The 24,724-nt window shown below is 35.6% G+C and overlaps 1 protein-coding gene across 6 annotated transcripts in view; it reads left to right on the forward strand.

Annotated features, from left to right (window-relative positions):
• The window catches only part of METTL25 (methyltransferase like 25), a 126,066-nt gene extending 102,905 nt beyond the window's left edge, over positions 1-23,161 (forward strand). For 2 of the 6 annotated variants that reach the window (XM_050749248.1, XM_050749250.1), the window contains 4 exons: positions 1,788-1,881; positions 17,721-17,795; positions 18,367-18,438; positions 20,043-20,345. In XM_050749248.1, coding sequence (XP_050605205.1) covers positions 1,788-1,881; positions 17,721-17,795; positions 18,367-18,438; positions 20,043-20,135 — 334 coding nt within the window. In that variant the 3' untranslated portion in view covers positions 20,136-20,345. Of the gene's footprint in view, positions 1-1,787; positions 1,882-4,832; positions 9,729-17,720; positions 17,796-18,366; positions 18,439-20,042; positions 20,346-22,782 lie in introns of those variants that run through there. The other 4 variants (XM_050749252.1, XM_050749253.1, XR_007717793.1 and 1 more) reach the window with 3 other exon arrangements.
• The last annotated feature ends 1,563 nt before the right edge of the window (positions 23,162-24,724 follow it).

A 24,724-nucleotide genomic window follows, 5' to 3' on the forward strand; every position in this document is an offset into this window, starting at 1 on the left:
TAATCCTCATAGTGACTCTGTGAAGTAAATGCTATTGATATCCCATTTTAATTAACAAGAAACTCATAGATGATACAGTCAGTCTGACTGGAAGTCACCCTCATATGTACTATTCTATGCTTTTTCTCAAGAGCTACTCCATAAGACAGTGAAGAATGGTATAAAATTGGAGCCAGAATAACTGGCTTATGGGAAAGACTTAAGTTCTTGTCCTTTTGGATTAAAAAAAAAAAATCAAAGCTTAACAACTTTTTAAAGCTGAGCAGCAGGGAGTTAATATTAAATGGCGTATTTTCGTGACTACACAGTGAAATCAATTATTTTGTGATACATAAGATATATATCTATTATATGGTATCTGTTACACCTAAGATGTATAAGATCTGAGAATGATGTGTATATGTAGGATTCTGTATGTGTAGGATCTGAGAATGATACAGAAACCTACAAAAATACATTTTCTGCCTTCTGGAACCTATACCTATTCAAGTGAATATTAAATCAAGGCAGTGATAAATAACAAATGAATGGAAGAATCATAGGGGCTATAGAAATTCAAAATTAGAAAAGATTATTAGTCATGTTACCAAAAAGAACATGTACATTTACACTTTATCATAAAGTAATACTTCAGTTCAACCAAGCTGTAGAAGAGCGTGGGGAACTGTGTAATCCATTAAGAGGTAACTGCATGAGCAAATGTACCAAGGCAGAAATGTGGAAGACAGTCTGAAACAATTAGTAGACTGATATAAGGAGAAAAAACTAAATACTGGAATGTAATGGGATATGCGTTTGAGAAATGTGGTTATAGTGGGCCCTTATTGTTTAAGGAGTTTTAAATTTATCCCAATAAATGGGAGAGGTATTGAAAGCTTTTGGAGCAGAAAAGTGACAAAATAAAAAGGCTCTTAGAAAATAACATGTAGGAAGAAGTAAAGAAGAGAGACTTAGTTTTAGAGGTCTTAATTAGGAAATAGTTGGAATAATAAGGACAAGATGTAATAAAAAGTGGAATTGAGATGTTGTCTTGAAATTGATCTGAAGGAATATGTTTTAAACATATTTTAAAGGAAGAATTGATAGAACATTATGTCTAATTAATATTAGAGGTGTTAATATTTATATTGCCAAGAGTAAATGAGGCTTTATTCCTTGTTTTTGATAATTCGTAATTTTTTTATCCTCTTGATTTTTACATTACACCTAAATTGTAACCAAATTACAATGTGAAATGTGGTACTCTAACATTGTATTGTTTAAATTCAAAACCATCCCATGATACTTTGTTTAAATTATTAATAAGAATTTGCACGGCATAAATGAGATCAAGTCAGATCCATCTCATTATATGGGGCTTACTCAATGGGTGGTATTGAAGAAGTTCTCTTTGCATAGCTGTTGAATTATTGCCTCTACTAACAGGTGTTGTCATGAGATGTGCATTGTAATATTGAGCCAGTAAATCTCAAATGTGTTTCATATAACAATGGAAACTTTTGAAAGACCAATAGTTCCTGTTAAAAATGAGGCTTTTTAATACTGTGTTTAAAACTTCTTTCTCACAGCCTTCACTGCTATATGTTATAAGAATTATCAGAAGCAGATCCTGAATACTTTATAACATGTAACTTTAAAATGTCCTTAAAAGTATTACTATATTTTGATCACATTTGGATCTTGTGCTATATCCACAGAAAATATTTTAAAATATTTCATGATTGAATTTAAAATCATCTAAAATTTACATTGGAGAAACTAAAAAATTATTCAATTTTGTTTTACAGTGATCGGCATGTTGGTAAAATTTATTCCAAATGTTCTTCATTTCTGGATTATGTCAGACGGTCTCTAAAGAAGCTTGGATTAGATGAGTCCAAGGTCAGTATATGATGACTCATTATTTTCAGAAGACAGAAGGACTTCTATTTTGTAATGAATTGAGAGAATACAAAATAGTTTCCTTTCTACTTTTCTCTCATTTGTGAAGAGGCCCAAATTATATTGAAACCAGACCTCCATCGTCTTTTTTCCGGTTTATCCTACTTGTCATTGTAGAAAGTTTACTGTCATGTATCTCTGAGAGTTTCCCTCTTTTAGTTTGAGTTAAAAATGTGCCAATTTACAAATCAAAATAGAATTAAAAAGCAGGACAACAGTACAAGTGAGAACTAGAAGTAAAGCAAGAGAGAATGGTTTTAATTTTGAAATGCATCTATTTACAGCTTATATAACTAATTAAAATTAAAAATCTTAAATTCAAAAGCCTTCAAATAGGAGAATCTTGAAAAGTTGTAATATCATAGGAGGCCCAAGTTAATAATTGATAACATATTATTGAAAGCAGAAAGATAAACTTGTTGACTGATAGTAATAAATATTCTACCGCTGAGAAAAAAAAAAAAGCTTTCAACGTTATTCAGACAAGCTATTAACTAAAATATTAAATGAACTTGGATAACTCCGGTATTTTGAATTGACTATAAATTGAAACAAACAATAGAGTAGGTGGTCAAAGGAATGAAATAGTTTTCTTGAAAATGTTACAAGGACATAACAATGTTATATCAAAGCTAAAAGGTATTATTATTTATTAAATCAATTATTCATTTAGTCCCCAGTTGCTTTATTACTTAAAGCAGTTGAAGTGAGACTATGTAAAGTTCTTAACACAATATATATAGTAAATGCTAACTATATAATACTCCTTTTAATTATTGTAATCTTTTTATATGTACTATGAGTAATAACACAATCAACATGATGCTTATAAATATTTTAATTTAGTCACTAAAATGAAGACTCTCCTACTTTTTGCATAAATGAAGGAGAATAGACAAGGTTACACTAATTAATTTATTAGGTTATTTTAAAAAAATATTTTTCATTCATCTGACTGATCTTCCTTCCAATTAGTCTTACCTAGTGCAAACCTTTAGTGCATATCTCATTTCATGTCTTGTATTTAATATCAAGAACACAAACCTAAGCGTTATTGTCACAAATTAAGAGCTATAGATTTACTTAATACATTTAAAAATTTATTATCATTCTTTCTGCTTTGTTTTCCCAGTTTGTCTTTAATAATAACCACAGCAAATGTTTCTTAATATATTTATTAGTATATTAGTAATAAGAAATTAATAATAGTTAATATTTACTAAACACTTACTCTGTGATAGATATTATGCTATGGACACCACAATCATTACCTTATTTACTTTTCACAAAAACATTTACAGTGGATAGCTTCCAGTCCAGCATATAAAAGCTTGGAAACTGCCGCTCAGTCTTAGCAAGTAAAAGCTAAAAAAAAAAACCAGAAAAGTCCACAAATCTTAAGAGAAGTGAGGTCACAGGGCAAATTGCTACCTCTCAAACTGGAAAGACAGGCAAATACAGAGATTTACAACTTATAGGAACAGAAACCTCCACAGAAACCGGTGCCAGGGTAGGAAAACCTGAACTGTAATTGACAAATTGTTGGAGGCTCAGTGTGGACAACTTTAGGAATTAAAAACTACAGAGGGAACCACTCGTAAGGGACCACCCACACCTTTGTGAGTTTTACCTTAATGAGCTCAACCTGGTTTTAGAGAATAATAGAGAAAAAAATTCCCTCTTGCTTCCATCAAGGGGAGAAGAAAAATATTTTTGAAATACACCAGAGCATTCTACTCTTCTGAATACTTTCTTATGAATAGTTTCTCAGAAGAAACTATATAATCAGAACTTAACCTGCTAGTGTTTTATCAGAGCCTAACTCACCTGAGGGAAGGAGAATACCTAGCTTCAGCCAACTCTAACATTCCATGGGGGAGAAAGAAAATATCCAACTCCAGCCTACTCTAGCCATCCTGTGCCACCCAAGAAAGGGTAAAAATACTGAGAAGCACTGATAAAGTTTGTAGTACAGAGACACAGGCTCACTAAAAGACTGAGACATAATTATAGGACTACAAACCATTGAAAATCATTTCCCCTCCCCTCACACGTTGCTATCATATCACTAAGGGCTTATTTACAGCAGCTGCTTTTACCCAGTACTTTATATCTGGCTATCTAGAAAATTACAAAGCATACTAGAAGACAACACAGAATGAAGAGACAGAGCAAACATCAGAACCAAATTCAGATATGGCAAAGATGTTAGAATTGTCAGACCAGGAATTTAAAACAATAATGAGTTCTAATGGACAAAGTAGATAGCCTGCAAGAACAAAGTGAAAATGTAAGGAAATAGATTGAAATTTTTAAAAAGAACTAAAAGGAAATGCTAAAGATCAAAAATACTGTCACAGTAGCCAGCCATGGTGGCTTACACCTGTAATCCCAACACTTTGTATGGCCAAGACAGGAGGATTATTTGAGCCCAGGAGTTTGAGACTAGCCTGAGCAACATGGTATGATTCCATCTCAGCAAAACATTCAGAAATTAGCTAGTGTGGTGGCATGCACCTCTAGTTCCAGCTACTTGGGCAGCTGAGGCAGGTGGATTGCTTGAGCCCAGGAGTTGGAGGCTGCAGTGAGCTATGCTTGTGCCACTACACTTCAGCCTGGATAACAGAGCAAGACTCTGTCTCCAAGAAAAGAAAAACAACAACAAAAAAATACTGGTATAGAAATGAAGAATGTTTTTGATGGGCTTATTATTAGGCTGAACACACCTGAGGAAAGAATTGCTGAATTTGAGGATCTATCAATAGAAAACTTGAAAACTAAAAAGCAAAAAGCCCATATGTTTCAAGCTTAGGAAGATCAGTTATGTACAAAATGACATCATACCTAAAAGTAATAAACATACTGAGTGACCTTTGCTCTATTTATTCCAGAAGATCACAGTGATACTAATCTTTGGATAACTTCCTCTATCAACCTGAGAATATCAGGAACACTTCAGCTTCCTTGCCACTGGCTTTGTCTTCCTTGACTTTTTTGACAGGATCTGCTGATGCCTTCACCTTCACATCCACTTACTTTAGTTCTTAAGTCAATTATGTCCTAACCAAGAACCTTCAGTCCCACCATCAGGTGGTGAGAACTACCTCAGTTACTAACCCATCTTCTCATCACATATGATGTGGGGAGGGTCTCTGAACAACTGTGTCTGTAATCCACTCATCCAACCCACACTCTAAAAGTTACAGTATATGGTCCTCCTTTGCTTATCTAGACCCCCCTTATATAGATTTACTTTAAAAAACAAATTGAATGAATAAATACATGGAGGAGAAGAGACAAATGTCCTATGGAAAAGAGTTCCAAATAATTTATGTAGATATTTCCTCCTCAAGGAGATACAGCAAAACTCCCCATTCTTTAAGTGTGGCCTGTGCATAGTGACTTTTTTCCAAAGAAAAAACGTGAAGGGGGGAAAATGTGAAGGGGGGAAAAAGAGGAACTTTCCAGTGAAGAACCTGACAAACAGAATCTCAGCCAAGTAATCAAGGTCAACATGAACAGTGATAATTCATGTTGATAGTACGTACTCTTGTTATAAGGTGAGGAATATGGTACTTTATTCTTATGATGGTTCTTTCAAAAGCCTATCCCCACTCTATTTATGAGAAAAGTATCTGACAAACCCTGGTGGAGAAACATTCTACAAAATACCTGACCAGTACTTCTCAAAACTGTCAAGGTCTGCAAATCAAGACAAGTTTGAGAAACTGTCAAAGCCAAGAGGACTAATTGCAGTGTGGGTTCCCTGGATGGGATTCTAGACCTGGAAAAGGACATTAAATAAAAACTCAGGAAATTTGAATATAATGTGGACTTTAGTTAATAATAATGTATCAATACTGGTTCACTAATTATAACAAATATACCATATTGTAAAATGTTAACAATAGGAGAAAATAGTATATAGTATATGGAAATTCTCTGTCCTATTTTCAAAATTTCTGTAATACAAAACTGTTATAAAATATATTTATTTTTTAGAAACAACATGAGATAATTAATGTTTACCAAACCTTTGCTTTTGCCAGGCACTGTGCTAAAAGTTTTGTTTATATTATCTCATTGAATACTACGGATGGCCATATGAAATAAGTGATATTATTATTGTTTTGTAGATGAGGAAATTGAGACACAGGTTAAGTGGATTTCTTTAGCCCAAAATCTAGGAAACTGGGGAGGAAGGATTCTAATCCAGGCTGTTTAACTCTAGAACTCATGCTTCTGTTTGTCATAACTTATTAACAGGCACTGAGCACAAGAATGCTTGTTTGGCATTTTTCCAAAATTAGCAATCATCAGGCAAACAATAAACCTACAAGAAAAAAATAAAGAGAAAATTCATGCTTGTCAACAGACAAAATAAATGTATTTCTAAAACAGATTAAGGAATTAAAGTTTGAAATAAAAGCAGAAGAAAATCAAGGAATGATGAATTGTACTAAAGAGTTAAAGAAGATTTGCTTGTATCCAGGACTTTAAGTCGTGAAAGTCTGGCTGATAGGATGAAACTGGTCAAATGTATGAAACATTTTGGATACTAAGACATGTACTGTCTAATGCATAGAATATATTAGAGTTAAAATCACTGTCAACAAACTACAAGGAAAGTGGGAAGAAAAAAGAAAAAAAAACTCTAAAGCACCTGAGCATGATTTCTTATATACTGTCTCCCACTCCAGTTTCTCTTTAGGACTGGATATCTTCCTCTAGGTGATTCAGAGCTCACTAAGTAGCCCTACTAGGGCCCTACTGCACAACTTAACTCATGCTAGTTCCTTTTTCTAGAGACTAAGAGTTGAGCAGTATGGAGCAATGGCATTCATGACCAGTACTTTCAGCTGCCATTCAGTGTGCGCACTCAGTTTTTAAGTTTGCATGTTTGTTCTTGTGTAAGGATGATCTATACCAGGCAGTGCTTCCATTCGAATGCCTTCCTTTTATCTTCAGGAAGTTGAAGAGGCTCTCATTGGCTTTAACACTTAGTAATGATGTCTATGATATGAGACCATGAATATACAGTGCTATAGACTGCTAGAACTTAATTCTCTTATCTAGCTATAATTTCGTATTCTTTAACAAATCTTTCCCTATACCCCACTTCACCCTACCCTTCCAAGCCTCTGGAATCCTCTGTACTATATTTTATTTCTATGAGATTAATGTTTTTTCCAGCTTCTGCATATGAGTGAGAACATATTATGTTTAACGTTCTGATTCTGGCTTATTTCATTTAACATAATGTATATACATAAATATACATGTCTATAACATGAGACTATGAATATACTTCTGACATCTGTCTTTAAGGTGTATATATACAGCTTAAATGAGATACTCTCTTCATTTTAAAATTTTCTTTTATTATTATTATTATTATACTTTAAGTTCTAGGGTACATGTGCATAACGTGCAGGTTTGTTACATATGTATACTTGTGCCATGTTGGTGTGCTGCACCCATCAACTCGTCAGCACCCATCAACTCGTCATTTACATCAGGTATATAATCTCTGTAATCTAATGAGCCTAATTTTTAAGCATTTAATTTAAAAAGTTGATTAAAGCATGAAATCACTTTTTAAGCACTGAATTTTTCACTTAAAAACACATGAATACAGTCATTCCTTGCTGTCCTCAAGGGATTGGTTCCAGAACTCCCATGGATATCCAAATCCGTGGATGCTCCAGTCCCTAGTGTCACAGTATTTGTATAGAACCTATGCATATCCTTCTGTATACTTTAGATAATCTCTAGACTACATATAATACCTAATACAGTGTAAATGCTATGTAAGTAGTTATACTGTATTGTTTTTTATTTTTTAAATGGACAAATAATAATTGTACATATTTATGATATACATAGTGATGTTGCAATATATATTGTGTATAGTGATTAGACCAGGATGATTAGCATATCCATCATCTCAAACATTTATCATTCCTTTGTTTTGGGGACATTCAGGATCCTCCTTCTAGCTATTTGAAACTACATAGCATATTATTGTTAACTATAGTCATCCTACAATGCTATAGACCACTAGAACTTAATCCTCTTATCTAGTCATAATTTTATATTCTTTAACAAATCACTCTCTATAATGCACTTCCCCCTACCCTTCCAAGCCTCTGGAATCCTCTGTACTACATTTTACTTCCACGAGATTAGCTTTTTTTTTTTCCCCCAGCTTCTGCATCTGAGTGAGAAGATACTATGTTTTTAACATTCTGATCCTGGGTTATTTCACTTAACCTAATGTTCTACAGTTCTACACATGTTGCCAGGAATTAAGGATTTCAATGTTATTTATGGCCAAATCATATTTCATTGTTTCATACCACATATTTCATTTATACGTACCACATTTTCTTTGTCCCTGTTAATCTGTTGATGGACACCTAGGTTGATTCTATATCTTGGCTGTCATAGATAGTGTTAAGTAAACATAGGGATGCAGATGTCTCTTTGATACATTGATTTCTTTTCCTTTGGGTAAATGTCCAGTAGTGGGATTGCTGGATCATATGATAGTTCCATTTATAGTTCTTTCAGGAACCTCTATCCTCTTCTCCATAGTGGCTATACTAGTTTACATTCTCACCAACAGAGTATGGGAGTTCCTTTTTCTCTGCATCCTTGCCAACGTTTGTCATTTTTTATCTTTTTCATAATAGCCATCCTAACTGGGTGAGATGATACCTCATTGTGGTTCTGATTTGCATTTCCCCGATGATTAGTGATGTTGAGCATTTTTTTTCTATATTTTTTGGCCATTTGTATGTTTTCTTTTGAGAAATGTCAGCTCAGATTATTTGGCCTTTTTTTCCTTGGATGTTTGGGTTTGTTGTTGTTGTTGTTTTGCTGTTGAGATATTTGAGTTCCTTGTATATTCTGGATATTAATTCTAGGTTGGATGAAGAGTTTACAGATATTTTCTCCTAGTCTGTAGATTGTCTTGTTCCCTCTGATGATTGTTTTGTTTGCTCTGCAGAAGCTTTTTTAGTTTCATATAATCCTCTTTGCTTATTTTTGCTTTAGTTGCCTGTGCTTTTGAGGTCTTACTCAAAAATATTTTCCCAGAGCAATATCCTGAAGCATTTCAATGCCCTGTGTTTTCTCCTAGTAGTTTTGTTGTTTTGGGTCTTATATTTAGGTCTTGGGATCCATTCTGAGTTGATTTTTGTATAGGATGAGAGGTGAGGTGTCTAGTTTAATTCCTCAGCATATGGATATTCAGTTTTCCCAGCAACATTTATGGAAGTGATTATTCTTTCCCCAATGTATATTCTTGACATCTTTGTCAAAAATTAGCTGATTTTGGTGGACACATGGATTTATTTCTGGGTTCTCTGTTCTATTGCATTTGTCTGTGTTTCTGTTTTTATGCCAGTATCATGTTGTGTTGGTTATTACAGCTTTGTAGAACATTTTGATGTCTAGTAGTGTGATGCTTCCAGCTTTGTTCTTGTGGCTCAAGATTGCTTTGGCTATTCTGGATCTTTTGTAACTCCATACAGATTTTAATACTTTTTTTTTTCTAATTCTGTGTAGAATGTCATTGGTATTTCAATAGGGATTGCATTGAACCTGTACATTGCTTTGGGTAGTATGGTCATTTTAATATTATTAATGCTTTGGATCCATGAGCATGGGATGTTTCTCCATTTGTTTCTATCCACTTCAGTTTCTTCAGTGTTTTGTTGTTTTCCTTGTAGAGGTCTTTTACCTCCTTGGTTAAATTTATTCATATATATTTTATTTCCTTTATGACTATTGTAAATGGAATTGACTTCTTAATTTTGTAATCCAGTTCATTTTGTATGGAAATGCAATAATTGTTGTATGTTGATTTTATGTTCTGCAATTTTACTAAATTTGTTTATTAATTCTAAGACTTTTTTTTTGGTAGAATCTTTAGGTTTTTCTATATATAAGATCATATCATCTGGAAACAGGGATAATTTTACTTTCTCCTTTCCAACTTGGATGTCCTTTATTTCTTTTTCTTGCCTAATTGCTCTGATTAGAACTTCCAGTACTTTGTTGCATGCGTGTGGTAAGACTGGGCATCTTTGCCTTGTTAAAGTTCTTAGAGGAAAAACTTTCAGTTTTCCCCCTTTCAGTATGATGTTAGCTATGGAATTGTCATATATGGCCTTTATTATGTTGAGGCATGTTTCTTCCATGTCAAGATTGTTGAAAGCTTTTATCATGGATGGATGTTGAATTTTATAAAATGCTTTTTCTACATCTATTGAGATAATACTACAGTTTTTATCCTTCATTCTGTTGATGTCATGTCACATTTATTGCTTTGTGTATGTTGAACCAGCCATGCATTCCTGAGATATATCTCACTTGATCATAGTGTGTTATCTTTGATATTCTGTTGGATTCAGTTTGCTAGTATTTTGTTGATTATTTTTGTGTTTAATGTTTGTCAGAGGTTTTGACCTGTAGTTTTATGTTTTTATTGTTGTGTCCTTATCTGCTTTTGGTATCAGTGTTATGCCGGCCTCGTATAATGAGTTGGTAAGAATTCCCTACACTTTAATTTTTTAAATCTGTATTTCTGTCTTGGTGTTTCTCACTTTTTTGGATGTCAACATTAACATAAAGTATTTCTACATCATAAGGAAGATGCTGCAACTGCATATGGTTTTGTTGAGAGACCTTCTGTATTAGTCTGTTCTCACCCTGCTATAAAGAACTGCCCAAGACTGGGTAATTTATAAAGGAAAAAGGTTTAATTGACTCACATTTCCTCAGGGCTGGGGAGTCTTCAGGAAACTTAAGATCCATTGCAGAAGGGGAAACAAACACATCCTTCTTCACACCCCAATAGGAAGGAGAAGAATGAGAGCTGAGCAAAGAGGGGAGCCCCTTATAAAACCATCAGATCTCATGAGAACTTACTATCATGAAAATAGCATGGGAGAAACTGCCCCCATGATTCAATTACCTCCCACCAGGTCCCTCCCAGGACATGTGGGGATTATGGGAACTGCAATTCAAAATGAGATTTGGATGGGGACACAGCCAAACCATACCACCTTCTAATTGGAGCTTTGCGGAGTGCAGGTGAAAGACAAGTGCATGCAGAAGATATCTATATTATTGAGGTTAATCTTTATGTCATGGATTAAAGTGGTGCTCTTTGAGGTTTATGCCCATGACTGCAGAAGACAGTGACCAGATACTACCATGTCAGACATATTTTAAACTCCAGGATTATTTTTCTATGTCAGTTTCATCTAGCATTTCAACATGTCAGTGGTATCGGGTAGAGTGAGTCTCTAGCTCAAAACTCTGTGTAGTCAGCCTCATTGTTAATATAGTTCTCATTTTTTATACTAAAACTGACTCAATCCTTCTGATCATTGCAGAGTTCCCTTTCCAACATGAACACTTTAGAATTGTATGTTCTCTTTAGACTCCACAAATCCTGTGTCCATCAAGGAGAATAATCACTGACAATGCAGGAAATGAAATTCTATCTTGGCCACCAAAGCTGTTGAGAAGAAAGAAATAGGACTTAAAAAAACTGATTTGAGACTATTTGAAAGAAATTCATGATTATTTCTTATTTCTATATTATAACTCCAAATGTTACATTTCTTAGGTTCCTCCAAGGGTTCCCAATGAACCCAGGTTTTTATTTCATCCATGGAAATAAAATAGGAGTTAGTCTCATTTGACTATAACAGGTGTGTTTATTTTCTCATGGCTCTGGAAATATGATGCATTCAGTACTTGATCCCTGGATCAGGGTAGCTATTTTACCAGTCAAAAGAAGCTGAGTATTTTACCTGTCAAAAGAAGTGAGTATGGACCAAGTAGACACTACAAAGAGAAAATCATTTGCCACGTGATTAAACACTTTTATGCTGTTTCTACTAAACTGCTAGGCACTACAGTAAACAATGCTAGGCACTACGGTAAACAACCATCAGGCTCTCTGAACTAATTTTTACCGGGCAGAAGTGAAGAAGACAGGGCAGAAATGAAAGGGAAAAGAGGAAAGAATAGGAAAAGAAAAAAAAAAGACTTTCTGCCTTAGAAAAGTTACATTGCAAGTATTATAGTGTTTGAAACTCTCACTAGTTTCAACCCAAATTCTAAACTTGTAAATGCCTTCAAACCACTTATATATTTAAAATTGTTTCAGAAAGTTGAAGGGTCTTTTTCATATCAAATCAATTATGGTATTATTTTTCACAATTCAATTGTGAGGCTTATTGTAAAGATATCTTCAGTTATCAGTATAATTGTTGAGAAGTTGAGAAATATAGATTTGCAAGGGCTAGATTTGTCAGAAAAGAAACATTTCTACATGAACAGTTAAGGCTGGGTATTAATTTTGACTTCAATTTAAGTAAACCCTGAATAATTCATGCTTGGGGTTTAGAGGTGCTCCCACCATAATGGTCTAGGAGGACAAAAGGCTTGCTTTCAAAGGGCACATTTTCAACACTGTTCTGCAGAGGTCTAAGAAATTAATAGATCCTTTGAATGAAGGTCCTATGGGAAAATAAAATTGTGACTCATGGTATTTCAGATTTTCTAAATGAGACCAGCCTGATCTGACCTAAATGTTTTTTTCATACTACAGTGTTTTCTTTTTCTTAAATTGATGCAACATGCATAAATACCTTGGAATTTGAAATTAAAACTCAGATTTGTAGCTTCTCTGAAAAGACTAGGCTAGCTTAGACTGCATTCCTGTGTGGTCAGGGCCCCACTAGATGGGGCCACATTCTCTACCCCTGCCTCCTCACTTTTGTTACCTATCTGGTGCCTACAGGGCTTTCAGTTTATGGCACCTGCCCTATTCTCCATACCCTTCCTGGATATTTATTATGCATGGTAAAGCCTCTGGGAATATGGTTGGCTTTGTTTAACACAGCATTGCCCAAACTTGTTTGAACACATGAGCACAGTGACTAGTAGCATTCTGTGAAACAGAATATATAGGGTCTTAGGATACCAAACTGGATTAAGAATAGGGTGAGAGTTCTAATCCTAACTCTTAGCAGTAACATCATATGACATTAGGGCATGATGTTCTTTATGTCTAAATCTTTTTCATCTATTAGATGTAATCATTTCCATACCAACTATGTCATATGATGATAACTCCAATAAAATGTTACTTGTGAAAACACTACAGATTCTGAAGCAGTTTGGAGAACTTACTTAAAAATACTATAGAAATGCAAAGTATTTTCTCAGTAAATAATTTCAATGGTGTTATATTCATAAGTCTCTTGGGTATCTTTTTAATAGTTTATTTTTGAAAAAGTTGATGAGAAATTTTGCTGCCCTCTTATACTATAAAAAATTTGTCAGTAACTGAGAGAGATAACAGATAAGAGGGAGAAAGGGGTAGAATTTACTTAATATGAATTTTTCCTATAAATATATTAATCTTATAGATTGCATTGAGTTTTGTTTTTTGTTTTTGATTCTTTGAGATGCAGTTGAGATTCCATTACCTACAATCTGTCTTGGGACATTGGGACATTGGAGTAATTAAGACTGTATATTTAAACTTAAGAAATTTTTCACATCTTTAAGAAGTAGCAGAGCCAGTTGTTCACTTATGTCTATAAAGATGAAATAATTTTGTGAGTACATGAAAGTGTGAGGAACTCTTAGTGGTTGTCTAGGTTCATTTGTGCACTCATCAGTAAAATGTTTTGTCTTTTTCATTTTGAAAAAAATTGTTCTGCTAGGTCTATTCTGTTATTGAAGCTCTCAATTGTATTTTTTATTTCATTCCTTGAATTATTTAGCTGTGGGATTTCAATTTGGTTCTTTTTTATATCTATCTCTTTAATTTATCATTCTGGATTTCATTGACTTATCTATTTGTACTGAGTCTTCTTAAGATTATTATTTTTGAATTATTTTCTCTGGCATTTTGTGTCTTTCCTTATAGTTTAGTTCCACTACTAGAAGATTATTGTGTTCCTTTGGAGGTGTCATGTTTCCTTGCTTTTTCATGTTTGATGTTTCCCTGCATTGGTTTCTATGCACTTGGTGGAAAAGTCACATCATCCAATTTTATAGAGTAGGTTTCATAAGGAAAGGCTTACTCATATGAATGGGTTTGGGGATATTAGTAGGGTGGGGTACATTGGCTGTGGTCCTAGGTGGATGCAGAAGTGCAGTGTCCACATAGATTGTTCAGATGCAGTTCATGCTAGTGGCACTCATGAGTGTCTCAGTGGCCTAGGCTGAGAGAGTTTGTGGACAGTGGTGGGGCAGCTTTGCTAGGGGTGGCCTCACTGCACTGTTTCTCAGGTTGGGGGTGCATGCCTGCATATGATGGGTCAGCCAGCTTGGAGCTGGCACTGGGGTTCTGGGGAGTTACTCTGGCTGGGAGCGCATATACACAGTTGTTCAGTCAGCTTGGGGTGGGACTGCAAAGAGCTGCCCGCAGGGCTGTTTCTCAAGGCCTGGGACAGGGGTGCAAGGCTGTTCAACTGACCCTAGGGCATGTCGGCCAGGTCTGTCCTGGGGAGGGCTGCTTCTCAAGCCTGGAATGTAGGCACACAGCTACTCGGCTTGCTTGGAAGCTTGTATAATGGGGATGGTCCCCAGAGCTATTTCTCAGGCCTGTGTCATAGGCCCACAGCTGCTCAGTGAGCCTGGGTGGTTGCCCTCTAGGGGCAGACTGTGGGACTGTCTTTCTCAGACCCTGATTGAGTGCATTGGACCTTTGGGTAGCTCAGGGGGTGTGGCACCACAGGGCTGTTTGTACATCCTTGGGTGTGGGTGTGTAGTACTTCACCTGGCCCCAGAGCATGTCAGTTGTTTGGAGGCTTCACGGCCTCTCCCCTCAGGAGAGGGCGTGCAGCAATTTTGCCAGTTCAAGGGTAGGTTTACACTAGACAGGACTGCCAGACTGTTTTTGTGTCTAGAAGTGAGTGGTTTCTCTGCTGTGTAGGACCAGAGTGACAGCCAATCCTGGACCCAGGCCCCATGCAGCTTAGGTTGTGGCAGTCAGCCACCCATATGGGCTTGGTGGAATGAAGATAGAGCCCCAGTGGTGTAGAGGTAGTGTCACTGACTTTCAGAGCAGGGTGCACTCCTGATGTTACTCTGGTCTTAAGATGGGTCTGTGCTGTAGAAGCTTGGCATACAAGGCTAAGTGGGGGTGGGGAGTGCACGCATTGTACTCCTCATCTGGGACAATGCAGCTGTGAGGGTTCCTGGAAGCTCCCAAACTGGGCTCACTACTTACGAGGACTATGAGATTCTCCTGTAGAAAGGATGGTAAGTGTTTGTTATGGCAGTAGGGGCTGGTAGCATTCTTCTGCTTACTTTTTCCCTGTAACAGGAAGTTTCTGCTGATTTGGGGCAGATCTCATCCAATCAGAGAAGATGGAGCTATAGAGGCTAGGTGTGTCCAAACTGCCCACCTGGACTTCTAATCACCACAGGTGCATCTCCACTTCCCTGCTGTACTCCAGTGCTCTCCATTCAACACTCCAGTCAAATCTCATCTGTATATTCATTGCCTTGTGTCTTTATTGTATGGGGTGACTGGCATCAGGCATCTGTAGTCAGTTGTCGTGCTGATGTCACTTTGCATTGTTATTTTGTGTATGTGTGTGTGTGGATATTTCTGATCTGCAGATGATTGAGTCTGGGTACAGAACCTGCAGTTAGAGAAGGCCAACTGTATACTTCTTATGCACTTGTAAGAACAAGGCCATTTTTGGTTTGATTTGGTTTGGGTTTTTTTGCACACAGGTTTGCATATGGTTTCACTGTTTGGAGTTCTCCCTTGGCTTTTTTGCATCAAACATACTTACAATGCCTAGTCTATAATATCTAGTTTTGGATCTCCTAAAACAACAAACTTTTTTTTAAACATTAGAGTAAAAAGGTGTTCTCACCTTTTCTCTCCAGAATACACTCAAAAGCAGCAAACAGAATGAGAAAGAGAAACAAAACTCTCTTTGTCAATATCAGAAATAATTTGAAATCTTAAACTATGTATATTACAAAGTATAATGAAGGTAAAAGAGGGATGCAGAAAGATGTCAAGAGGAAATGCCCACGGTTACAGATCTCAGACAAAATCAACAGAACATATTTCTCTAAAATGTCTTATCCTGAGGAACAAAATCAACAATCTCTAGTTTGAAACAAACATAACTGATGACCAGCATGGTGCTTCCCAATTTAGCACAAAAGAAAACAAAGAAAATGGAGCACCCAAAAAATCATATTGAAGAAATACGTTTTTAGGGAGCAAGTTAGGGAAGATTATGAGTTCTGAGTTACCTTACAACTGCTGATCTTCAGATGATAGAGGAGAGAACTAAAGAGTGTAAGTCAACACACACAATTTTGTGAGATGAGAGTTTTTGCTGCCTTGAAGTTCAGGCCTGAGTTTAGTCCAACATATTCTTCTGCAAAAGTTTGCTCCAGCAGGGACTCATTTGATTCAGAAAATGGCAAACTTTTGAAAAGGATGGGGAGTGTGTAATCTGCATGGGTTCTGTACAAAGGGGGAGAGTTTTTCTGGAAGGCTTCACAAGAAATTGAATGAGACAAAGCCTTACTTTCCACTACCCTTTATAGTTTTTTAAATTCAAAAGAAATTTAGTACAATAGTAAAAAAAAAAAAAAAAAAAAAAAAAAAAAAAGGAATTTGAAAAAATAATAAATTTATTTAACCATTTGCAAATAAACCTGACTACAAGTCTTTTCAGATTTTCACTCGTTTTATCCAGCCTTTCATTTGTGCTAACCACATCTAATTGACAATTTCTTTTGGTAACTCTGCTTTATCAGGCCTTTCACAAAGGCATTCAACTTATAGAATCAATTTTTCCTGCTGCTTTCATATTTCATTTGTTATGTAATACTTATTTACATGATAGGTTGAGTATTCCTTATCTAAAACGCTTGGGACCAGAAGTGTTTCAGATTTCAGATTTTTTTTTTTTAAATATTTACCTTATATACTTACCATTTGAGCATCCCTAATCTGAAGTGCTCCAGTGATCATTTCCTTTGAAAGTCATGTTGTCACCCAAAAAGCTTCAGATTTTGGAGCATTTCAGATTTTGGATTAAGGATACTCAACCTGTATGTTATGACAATAATGTAACTGGCATAGCAAGTTTAGAAATAAATACAATTGACTCAGTAACAAAGCTGATCTAGCAGTAGCAAAAGCACAATTGAACTAGAGAGTGGCCTGCTGAATACAAGAGTTCAACATACTGTACGTATTTGTTTTAGAAAAAAAAGAAAAAGAAAGAAAAGTAATTCTCTCTGATGGACTTGTCAAGTGGATGTTAGAAGAAACTACCTTAAGTATGAACATATGCCATTGTGTTTCTCTCGCCTTTGAATTTTGCTCAAAGATGTCTTGTTTTAGATAGAGTGTTGTAAAATTTAATTTTAGTCAAAAAATGTTTGAGCTCCTCCTGTATGCCCGAAGCATAATAACAAATGAAAGTAAACATTTCCTTATTAGTTGTTGAAATTAAACAATATTAATGGAATGTTACTGGTGGTTTTATTTATGATGTGCTGCATAACCTCTATCAGTGTAAAAGTTTTAAGTAATTTAGAGTTATCTTGACTTGCTTCATGAATATCCTTAGAGCAAGTTCTTCAGACACCTAAGTTGTATTAAATTGATGTCATGTTGATTTTACTTTAGGATATGTTTGACAAGGAAAAATATTTTTAAACTATTGTTAAATTTATTGTTGTTTTTTATCTTGAAGCTGCCAGAAAAAATTATAATGAACTACTACGAGAAGTATAAGCCTCGAATGAATGAGCTGGAAGCTTTTAATATGGTAAATCTCAGAGTTAAGCATATTGAATTGGATATATTGCTAGACTTGAATAGGGTCCTATTAAATTTTATTGTGGGCCAAGCAATCTATGGTGTTTTTCTCTTACTGTAGAAAAACTGTTTTGGATCATTTCCTATTTCAGGACTATATTAGGTGTCAGTAATGTAATAAAGAGAACACATGGTAGATTTCTCTTTAAAAAGTATTATAAATGCACAAAAAGTTTCAGAGTTCTTTGAACACATATTGGTCCCAATGCAGTTATTTCACAAGCATTCCTTTTAATGAATTTCATTCTTAGTACCCCTTTAAAAGCTTTCTATCACGTATGATTGCTTGTTGGAGTCTACTTCACAGTCGCTTAAAGGACATTCTTTTCCTATTATTAAAGAAAAACTTTTGATCTCTGAAATATTCATTTTCTGAAGTTGTGCATGGGTATTGGAGATTCAGCCTATATAAACTTCTGTAGATGCATTTACTTAAACATAGGTTTAAGGAAATAAACTAGTCTTTTCTTTTTCTTTTTTTTAAGTACCACCAACCTACCTATCTAATTTTTTTATTATAGTTGAAAGTTGTTCTGGCTCCCTGTATAGAGACTTTGATTCTTCTGGATCGACTTTGTTACCTGAAAGAGCAGGTAAATTATGTTCTTTTAAAATACATAACAAATATTTTATTAAATACAGTAATATAGAGCCACTTATATCTAGGATAAGAGTCACATAAAACTAGTAAGAAAAGTTTTCTCATTACATTTTCATAGTTTAAATGTTCATTCCATCTCTTTTTAAACATATAAACATATGTACAACAGATGTTTTCAGCAAGGCTGCTATAATAAAGCTTACATTCTTTTAATTGTATGGTAATTACTATACATAGGCAGTGAACATAAACCACTATATATGAAATATTGTATAGCTGAAATTAATAAAGGCCTGACATAAAAGATATTGTAAATACATTTCATTTTGTACGAATTTGTCTTTTAATTCACTTTTGGAGTGTTGGCCATATGGATTCTGCAGAATAGAAACTTCTTTCTGATCAAGGAAGATTCCTTCTGTTTTTTCACAATTTGTCTATGGTAAATGACAAAAATACTGTCTTTCGGGTTGTCTTTAAGGAAAATATTTTTTGCAGATTCTACTATGAGCTATGGTCAAAACAGTTTCGTGAACTTTTTAAATTTAACCCATTCATGGATTCACCGAGTGTTTCTGCTGTAGACTCTTTAACAGTTTTATTTTGTCGTATGGGAAGCTTTACTTTCCTATTTTGATAATTGGAACAAATGCTGATTGGAACAAATGGATATTTTAAAATGTTTGCTTTGTTCTAATTTGTATTTTTATGGAGAAAGGCAATTTTTAAATATGTAAATAATGATGTACTTTCCTAAGCTGCCAGCTAACTTCAAATCACAGGAAAGCTTTGGTTCCTAAGTTAGTGGGTGATAAAATCAGTACCTATTTTACTAGATTCTCACATCCCTTTTCAAAACAATCTCCAATGACCTATGTACAAGAGGTAAGCAAAACAATATGCACAAAGATTAATAGGTTGTTATGAAATTATAGAAATTATAGAAATGTTATATTTAATATTTCAATCAATATCTTATAAAATAATGCACATTTATGTTAAAAAATTTAAAATACAGGGTATATAATAAAGAAAATTAAGAGTAGTCATAATCCTACCTTTTATTTAATAGCTCCAACTATTAAATTTTTAATACATTTAAGGAATCTCTCAAATATATGTGGTTATGTATATATATGTATATATATATACGTGCACATTATTTGTACTTCAATTAAATTTACAATAAAATTATAAATGCAGTTTTACATCTAATTTATTTTATTTTATTCAGAATTTCCCACCATATTAAATGTACTAGAAAGTGAACATTTAATCATAAAATAATTTATTTAACTAATATTCATTTGTGATTGGCCACTTCCAGTTTTTCACAACCATAGCAAAGAATAAACTTGGAGTTCACTCTCTATGTACATCCTTGTTTCCTCAGCATAAATTTTCTTGAAGGTGTAATTGTGAATGTTAATTTTAACAAAGAATAAGAATTTTCTGTGAAGCACCTTCACAGAAGAGAACACATGGTAGATTTCTTTGTTTTTATGTATTTTTTATATTACAATATATAATCCGACTCATCTCTCATTTTTTTCTTTAACAAATGGTTGTATTTCTAAATCACTTATCAATTTGCAGGAAGATATTGTGTGGTCTGCTCTTGTGAAGTTGTTTGATCCTGTGAAATCTCCCAGATGTTACGCTGTTATTGCTCTGAAGAAGCAGCAATGATTTCCATTGAACCAAATTATTAGATGTATTTCTCTATGAGACCTGTTGCTGAGATTGCTTTTCTAAACATGTATGTCCTGTTATATAAAAATGTTTAAATGATTGCTATATATTTTAAATAATAAAATAATGACTAACAATAGAAGGTTATAATCCCTTTTTCCATTGTCAAAGCATGCATTAATAAAATAAGAACCTGTGATAATAATATAAAACGCTTGACCTACATTCCTGAGTTAGTACATCAGTAGAACATTGTAATCTATGTCTTACTTCCTGTTCAATATTTAAGACCCCTTATATTTGCTACAAATCACATTTTGATTTATTGAATTAAATACCGATAAGAAGTAAAGGTACCTGGTGCTGAAGATCATTTGCAATTTCTTCCACATTTTAGAAGAGTTTTTCTGTTTTACCAGGAGGGGAAAATTCTGCACTTATAGGGAAGAAATACCCAGGAACAAGGTCAGAAATTTAAAAGTGCCTCATTTAAAGCACATTTTACACTGGGTTTTCATCTAAGTACATGGGATAATTCCCTTAAAGAAAGTTGTATCTTATAAGTAAGATATTTTCTTTAGGGATTCGTGAGGCAATTCATCTTGCTAAAATAAAGTGATGAGTTGGCACTTAATATAACTACCTTATGCTCTGTAAAAGCCAATCTGAGTAAACCAAGAGTCAATGGAATGAGGCCAACACTCTGCCCATTGTGAAACAAGTTCCTTTCGTTAGCAGAAAACTTGAGGATTCTAATGCCTACCAAAGAGATGAACAGCTGGGATAAAGCTTCCTTGATCCTCAACTAGAGAGATTTTATAAAATTTTCCAAAGCAAAAACTGCTTTTTTAAATGTTGGCATTGTTCCACAATTAAGAAGAATAATTATATGTATTTGTATTGTAATATAAATATTGAGTTTACAGCCTATATATATATATATATATGGATAATCAGGTTCTTTGTACAGATAGTATGATACTTAGAAAATAAGCCATTTTTAAGCTTTTTTCCTGCAAAATTTCAAACATATCTAGAAGTGGAGAGTAGAGTATAAGGAATCCCCATGTACTCATCAAAAAGTGCAATAATTATCAACATTTTACCAATTTTGTTTCACCTATACACACATAAACATGAACATGCACACCCATCCACACATACCTAGCTGGAGAATTTTAAAGCAAATTCCAGGCAGTTTATTATTTCTAACAGTTATGGGGTTTTGTTTTGTTTTGTTTTTTCAAAATAACATCTATAATTGTCCTATTCACATATCTGCAATTGGCTGAAAAAGTCTTTATATCAGTTTCTTCAATTCAGAATCTAAACAAATTTAACACATTTGCATTTGCTTGATGTGTCTCAGGTTGTTTTAAATATATAAGTGTTTCCCCTCCATTTTTTAAAACTTCATATCATGTTTATTTATTTAAGAAACCAGGTAATTTATCCTATAAAATACAGATAGATTCTCTAGGATAAATTTCTATATTTATCAGATTATACCCTCAGAGAGCCATTTAATACACCCATCCCAAGTAGTTCCTAAAAGCTGTTATATCTAGAAACTTATGAGAGTTAAGTTATTATGTGTGTGTTTATTTTTTCTTTTGGCACAAATACTTCATAGTTAGTGTTATGTACTTTCTATTGCATCACATCAGGAGACACGTCTTGTTTGGCTGTTCCATAGTTAGTGATACTAAGATTGATCAGCAGCTTCAGTTGTTTTATTTATTCAGTATAAAGTTTTCCCATTAACCTTCCTCTGAATGATTTTAGCAGTCAATGGCAATGATAGAAAACAGGAAAAAAGAAAAGAACCAGACTATGAGTTCATTTGTGGTATTCATACTGACTGCCTAAGAATCCTTCTCAGTTTCAGTTCATCAATTGCATTCTTCTAAATAGCCTTCTTGGTTCAGCATGCTGTGATTTGCTCATATTGTTGACTATAAGAGTAACTATTTCAGGAGCATAAAACCTTTTCAGCCAACTTTTTTCTTTTATAATTTTACTTTCTGTATTAAAATTTAAAATCCTTTCCTGGTACCCAAATATTTTTATAACATCTATTTCTCATTATAATAAAGAAAAATACTTTATATATGTAAAACACCTTTTAGTATAGAGAAGTAAATTACAACAGGTCGGGTGCGGTGGCTCATGCCTGTAATCCCAGCACTTTGGGAGACCGACGCGGGCAGATCACCTAAGGTCAGGAGTTCCAGACCAGCCTGACCAACATGGTGAAACCCCGTCTCTACTAACAATACAAAATTAGCCCGGCATGCTGGCACATGCCTGTAATCCCAGGTGTTCGGGAGTCTGAGGCAGGAGAATCACCCGAACTGAGGAGGCGAAGGTTGCAGTGAGCCGAGATCGCGTCATTGCACTCCAGCCTGTGCGACAAGAGTGAAATTCTGTCACAAAAAAAAAAAAAAAAAAAGTAAATTACAACAGTTTCATTAGCAAGGCAACTTGATAATAATTTCCCTATGTTTTAAACAATTGTCAGAAATTACGTGTATCCATTAATGGTTTCCATTTTTATTAATCAGTTAAATGTGTGATGCAAGCATCAAATAAACATGAGATAACCTGCATTCATCACACTGAGATGTAGAATTTCTTTCTACAGAAAGCAAAGAAACAGAGTATTTAAGACTGCAGCTTTACCTTTTCCTGGGGGGGGGGGCGGAGCAAGATGGCCGAATAGGAGCAGCTCCAGTCTCCAACTCCCAGCGCCAGCGACACAGAAGACCGGTGATTTCTGCATTTTCAACTGAGGTACTGGGTTCATCTCACTGGGGAGTGCCGGACGATCGGTGCTGGTCAGCTGCTGCAGCCCGACCAGCCAGAGCTGAAGCAGGGCGAGGCATTGCCTCACCTGGGAAGCGCAAGGGGGAAGGGAGTGCCTTTTCCTAGCCAGGGGAACTGAGACACACAACACCTGGAAAATCGGGTAACTCCCACCCCAATACTGCGCTTTAAGCAAACAGGCACACCAGGAGATCATATCCCACACCTGGCCGGGAGGGTCCCACACCCAGGGAGCCTCCCTCATTGCTAGCGCAGCAGTCTGTGATCTACCGGCAAGGCAGCAGCGAGGCTGGGGGAGGGGCGCCCGCCATTGCTGAGGCTTAAGTAGGTAAACAAAGCTGCTGGGAAGCTCGAACTGGGTGGAGCTCACAGCAGCTCAAGGAAACCTGCCTGTCTCTGTAGACTCCACCTCTGGGGACAGGGCACAGTAAACTAAACAAATGCAGCAGACACCTCTGCAGACGCAAACAACTCTGTCTGACAGCTTTGAAGAGAGCAGTGGATCTCCCAACACGGAGGTTGAGATCTGAGAAGGGACAGACCCCCTGCTCAAGTGGGTCCCTGACCCCTGAGTAGCCTAACTGGGAGACATCCCCCACTAGGGGCAGTCTGACACCCCACACCTCACAGGGAGGAGTACACCACTGAGAGGAAGCTTCCAAAGCAAGAATCAGACAGGTACACTCGCTGTTCAGAAATATTCTATCTTCTGCAGCCTCTGCTGCTGACACCCAGGCAAACAGGGTCTGGAGTGGACCTCAAGCAATCTCCAACAGACCTACAGCTGAGGGTCCTGACTGTTAGAAGGAAAACTATCAAACAGGAAGGACACCTACACCAAAACCCCATCAGTACATCACCATCATCAAAGACCAGAGGCAGATAAAACCACAAAGATGGGGAAAAAGCAGGGCAGAAAAGCTGGAAATTCAAAAAATAAGAGCGCATCTCCCCCAGCAAAGGAGCGCAGCTCATCGCCAGCAACGGATCAAAGCTGGACGGAGAATGACTTTGACGAGATGAGAGAAGAAGGCTTCAGTCCATCAAATTTCTCAGAGCTAAAGGAGGAATTACGTACCCAGCGCAAAGAAACTAAAAATCTTGAAAAAAAAGTGGAAGAATTGATGGCTAGAGTAATTAATGCAGAGAAGGTCCTAAACGAAATGAAAGAGATGAAAACCATGACACGAGAAATACGTGACAAATGCACAAGCTTCAGTAACCGACTCGATCAACTGGAAGAAAGAGTATCAGCGATTGAGGATCAAATGAATGAAATGAAGCGAGAAGAGAAACCAAAAGAAAAAAGAAGAAAAAGAAATGAACAAAGCCTGCAAGAAGTATGGGATTATGTAAAAAGACCAAATCTACGTCTGATTGGGGTGCCTGAAAGTGAGGGGGAAAATGGAACCAAGTTGGAAAACACTCTTCAGGATATCATCCAGGAGAACTTCCCCAACCTACTAGGGCAGGCCAACATTCAAATCCAGGAAATACAGAGAATGCCACAAAGATACTCCTCGAGAAGAGCAACTCCAAGACACATAATTGTCAGATTCACCAAAGTTGAAATGAAGGAAAAAATCTTAAGGGCAGCCAGAGAGAAAGGTCGGGTTACCCACAAAGGGAAGCCCATCAGACTAACAGCAGATCTCTCAGCAGAAACTCTACAAGCCAGAAGAGAGTGGGGGCCAATATTCAACATTCTTAAAGAAAAGAATTTTAAACCCAGAATTTCATATCCAGCCAAACTAAGTTTC

Source organism: Macaca thibetana, chromosome 11 (assembly GCF_024542745.1).
Source record: "Macaca thibetana thibetana isolate TM-01 chromosome 11, ASM2454274v1, whole genome shotgun sequence".
NCBI lineage: Eukaryota > Metazoa > Chordata > Mammalia > Primates > Cercopithecidae > Macaca > Macaca thibetana.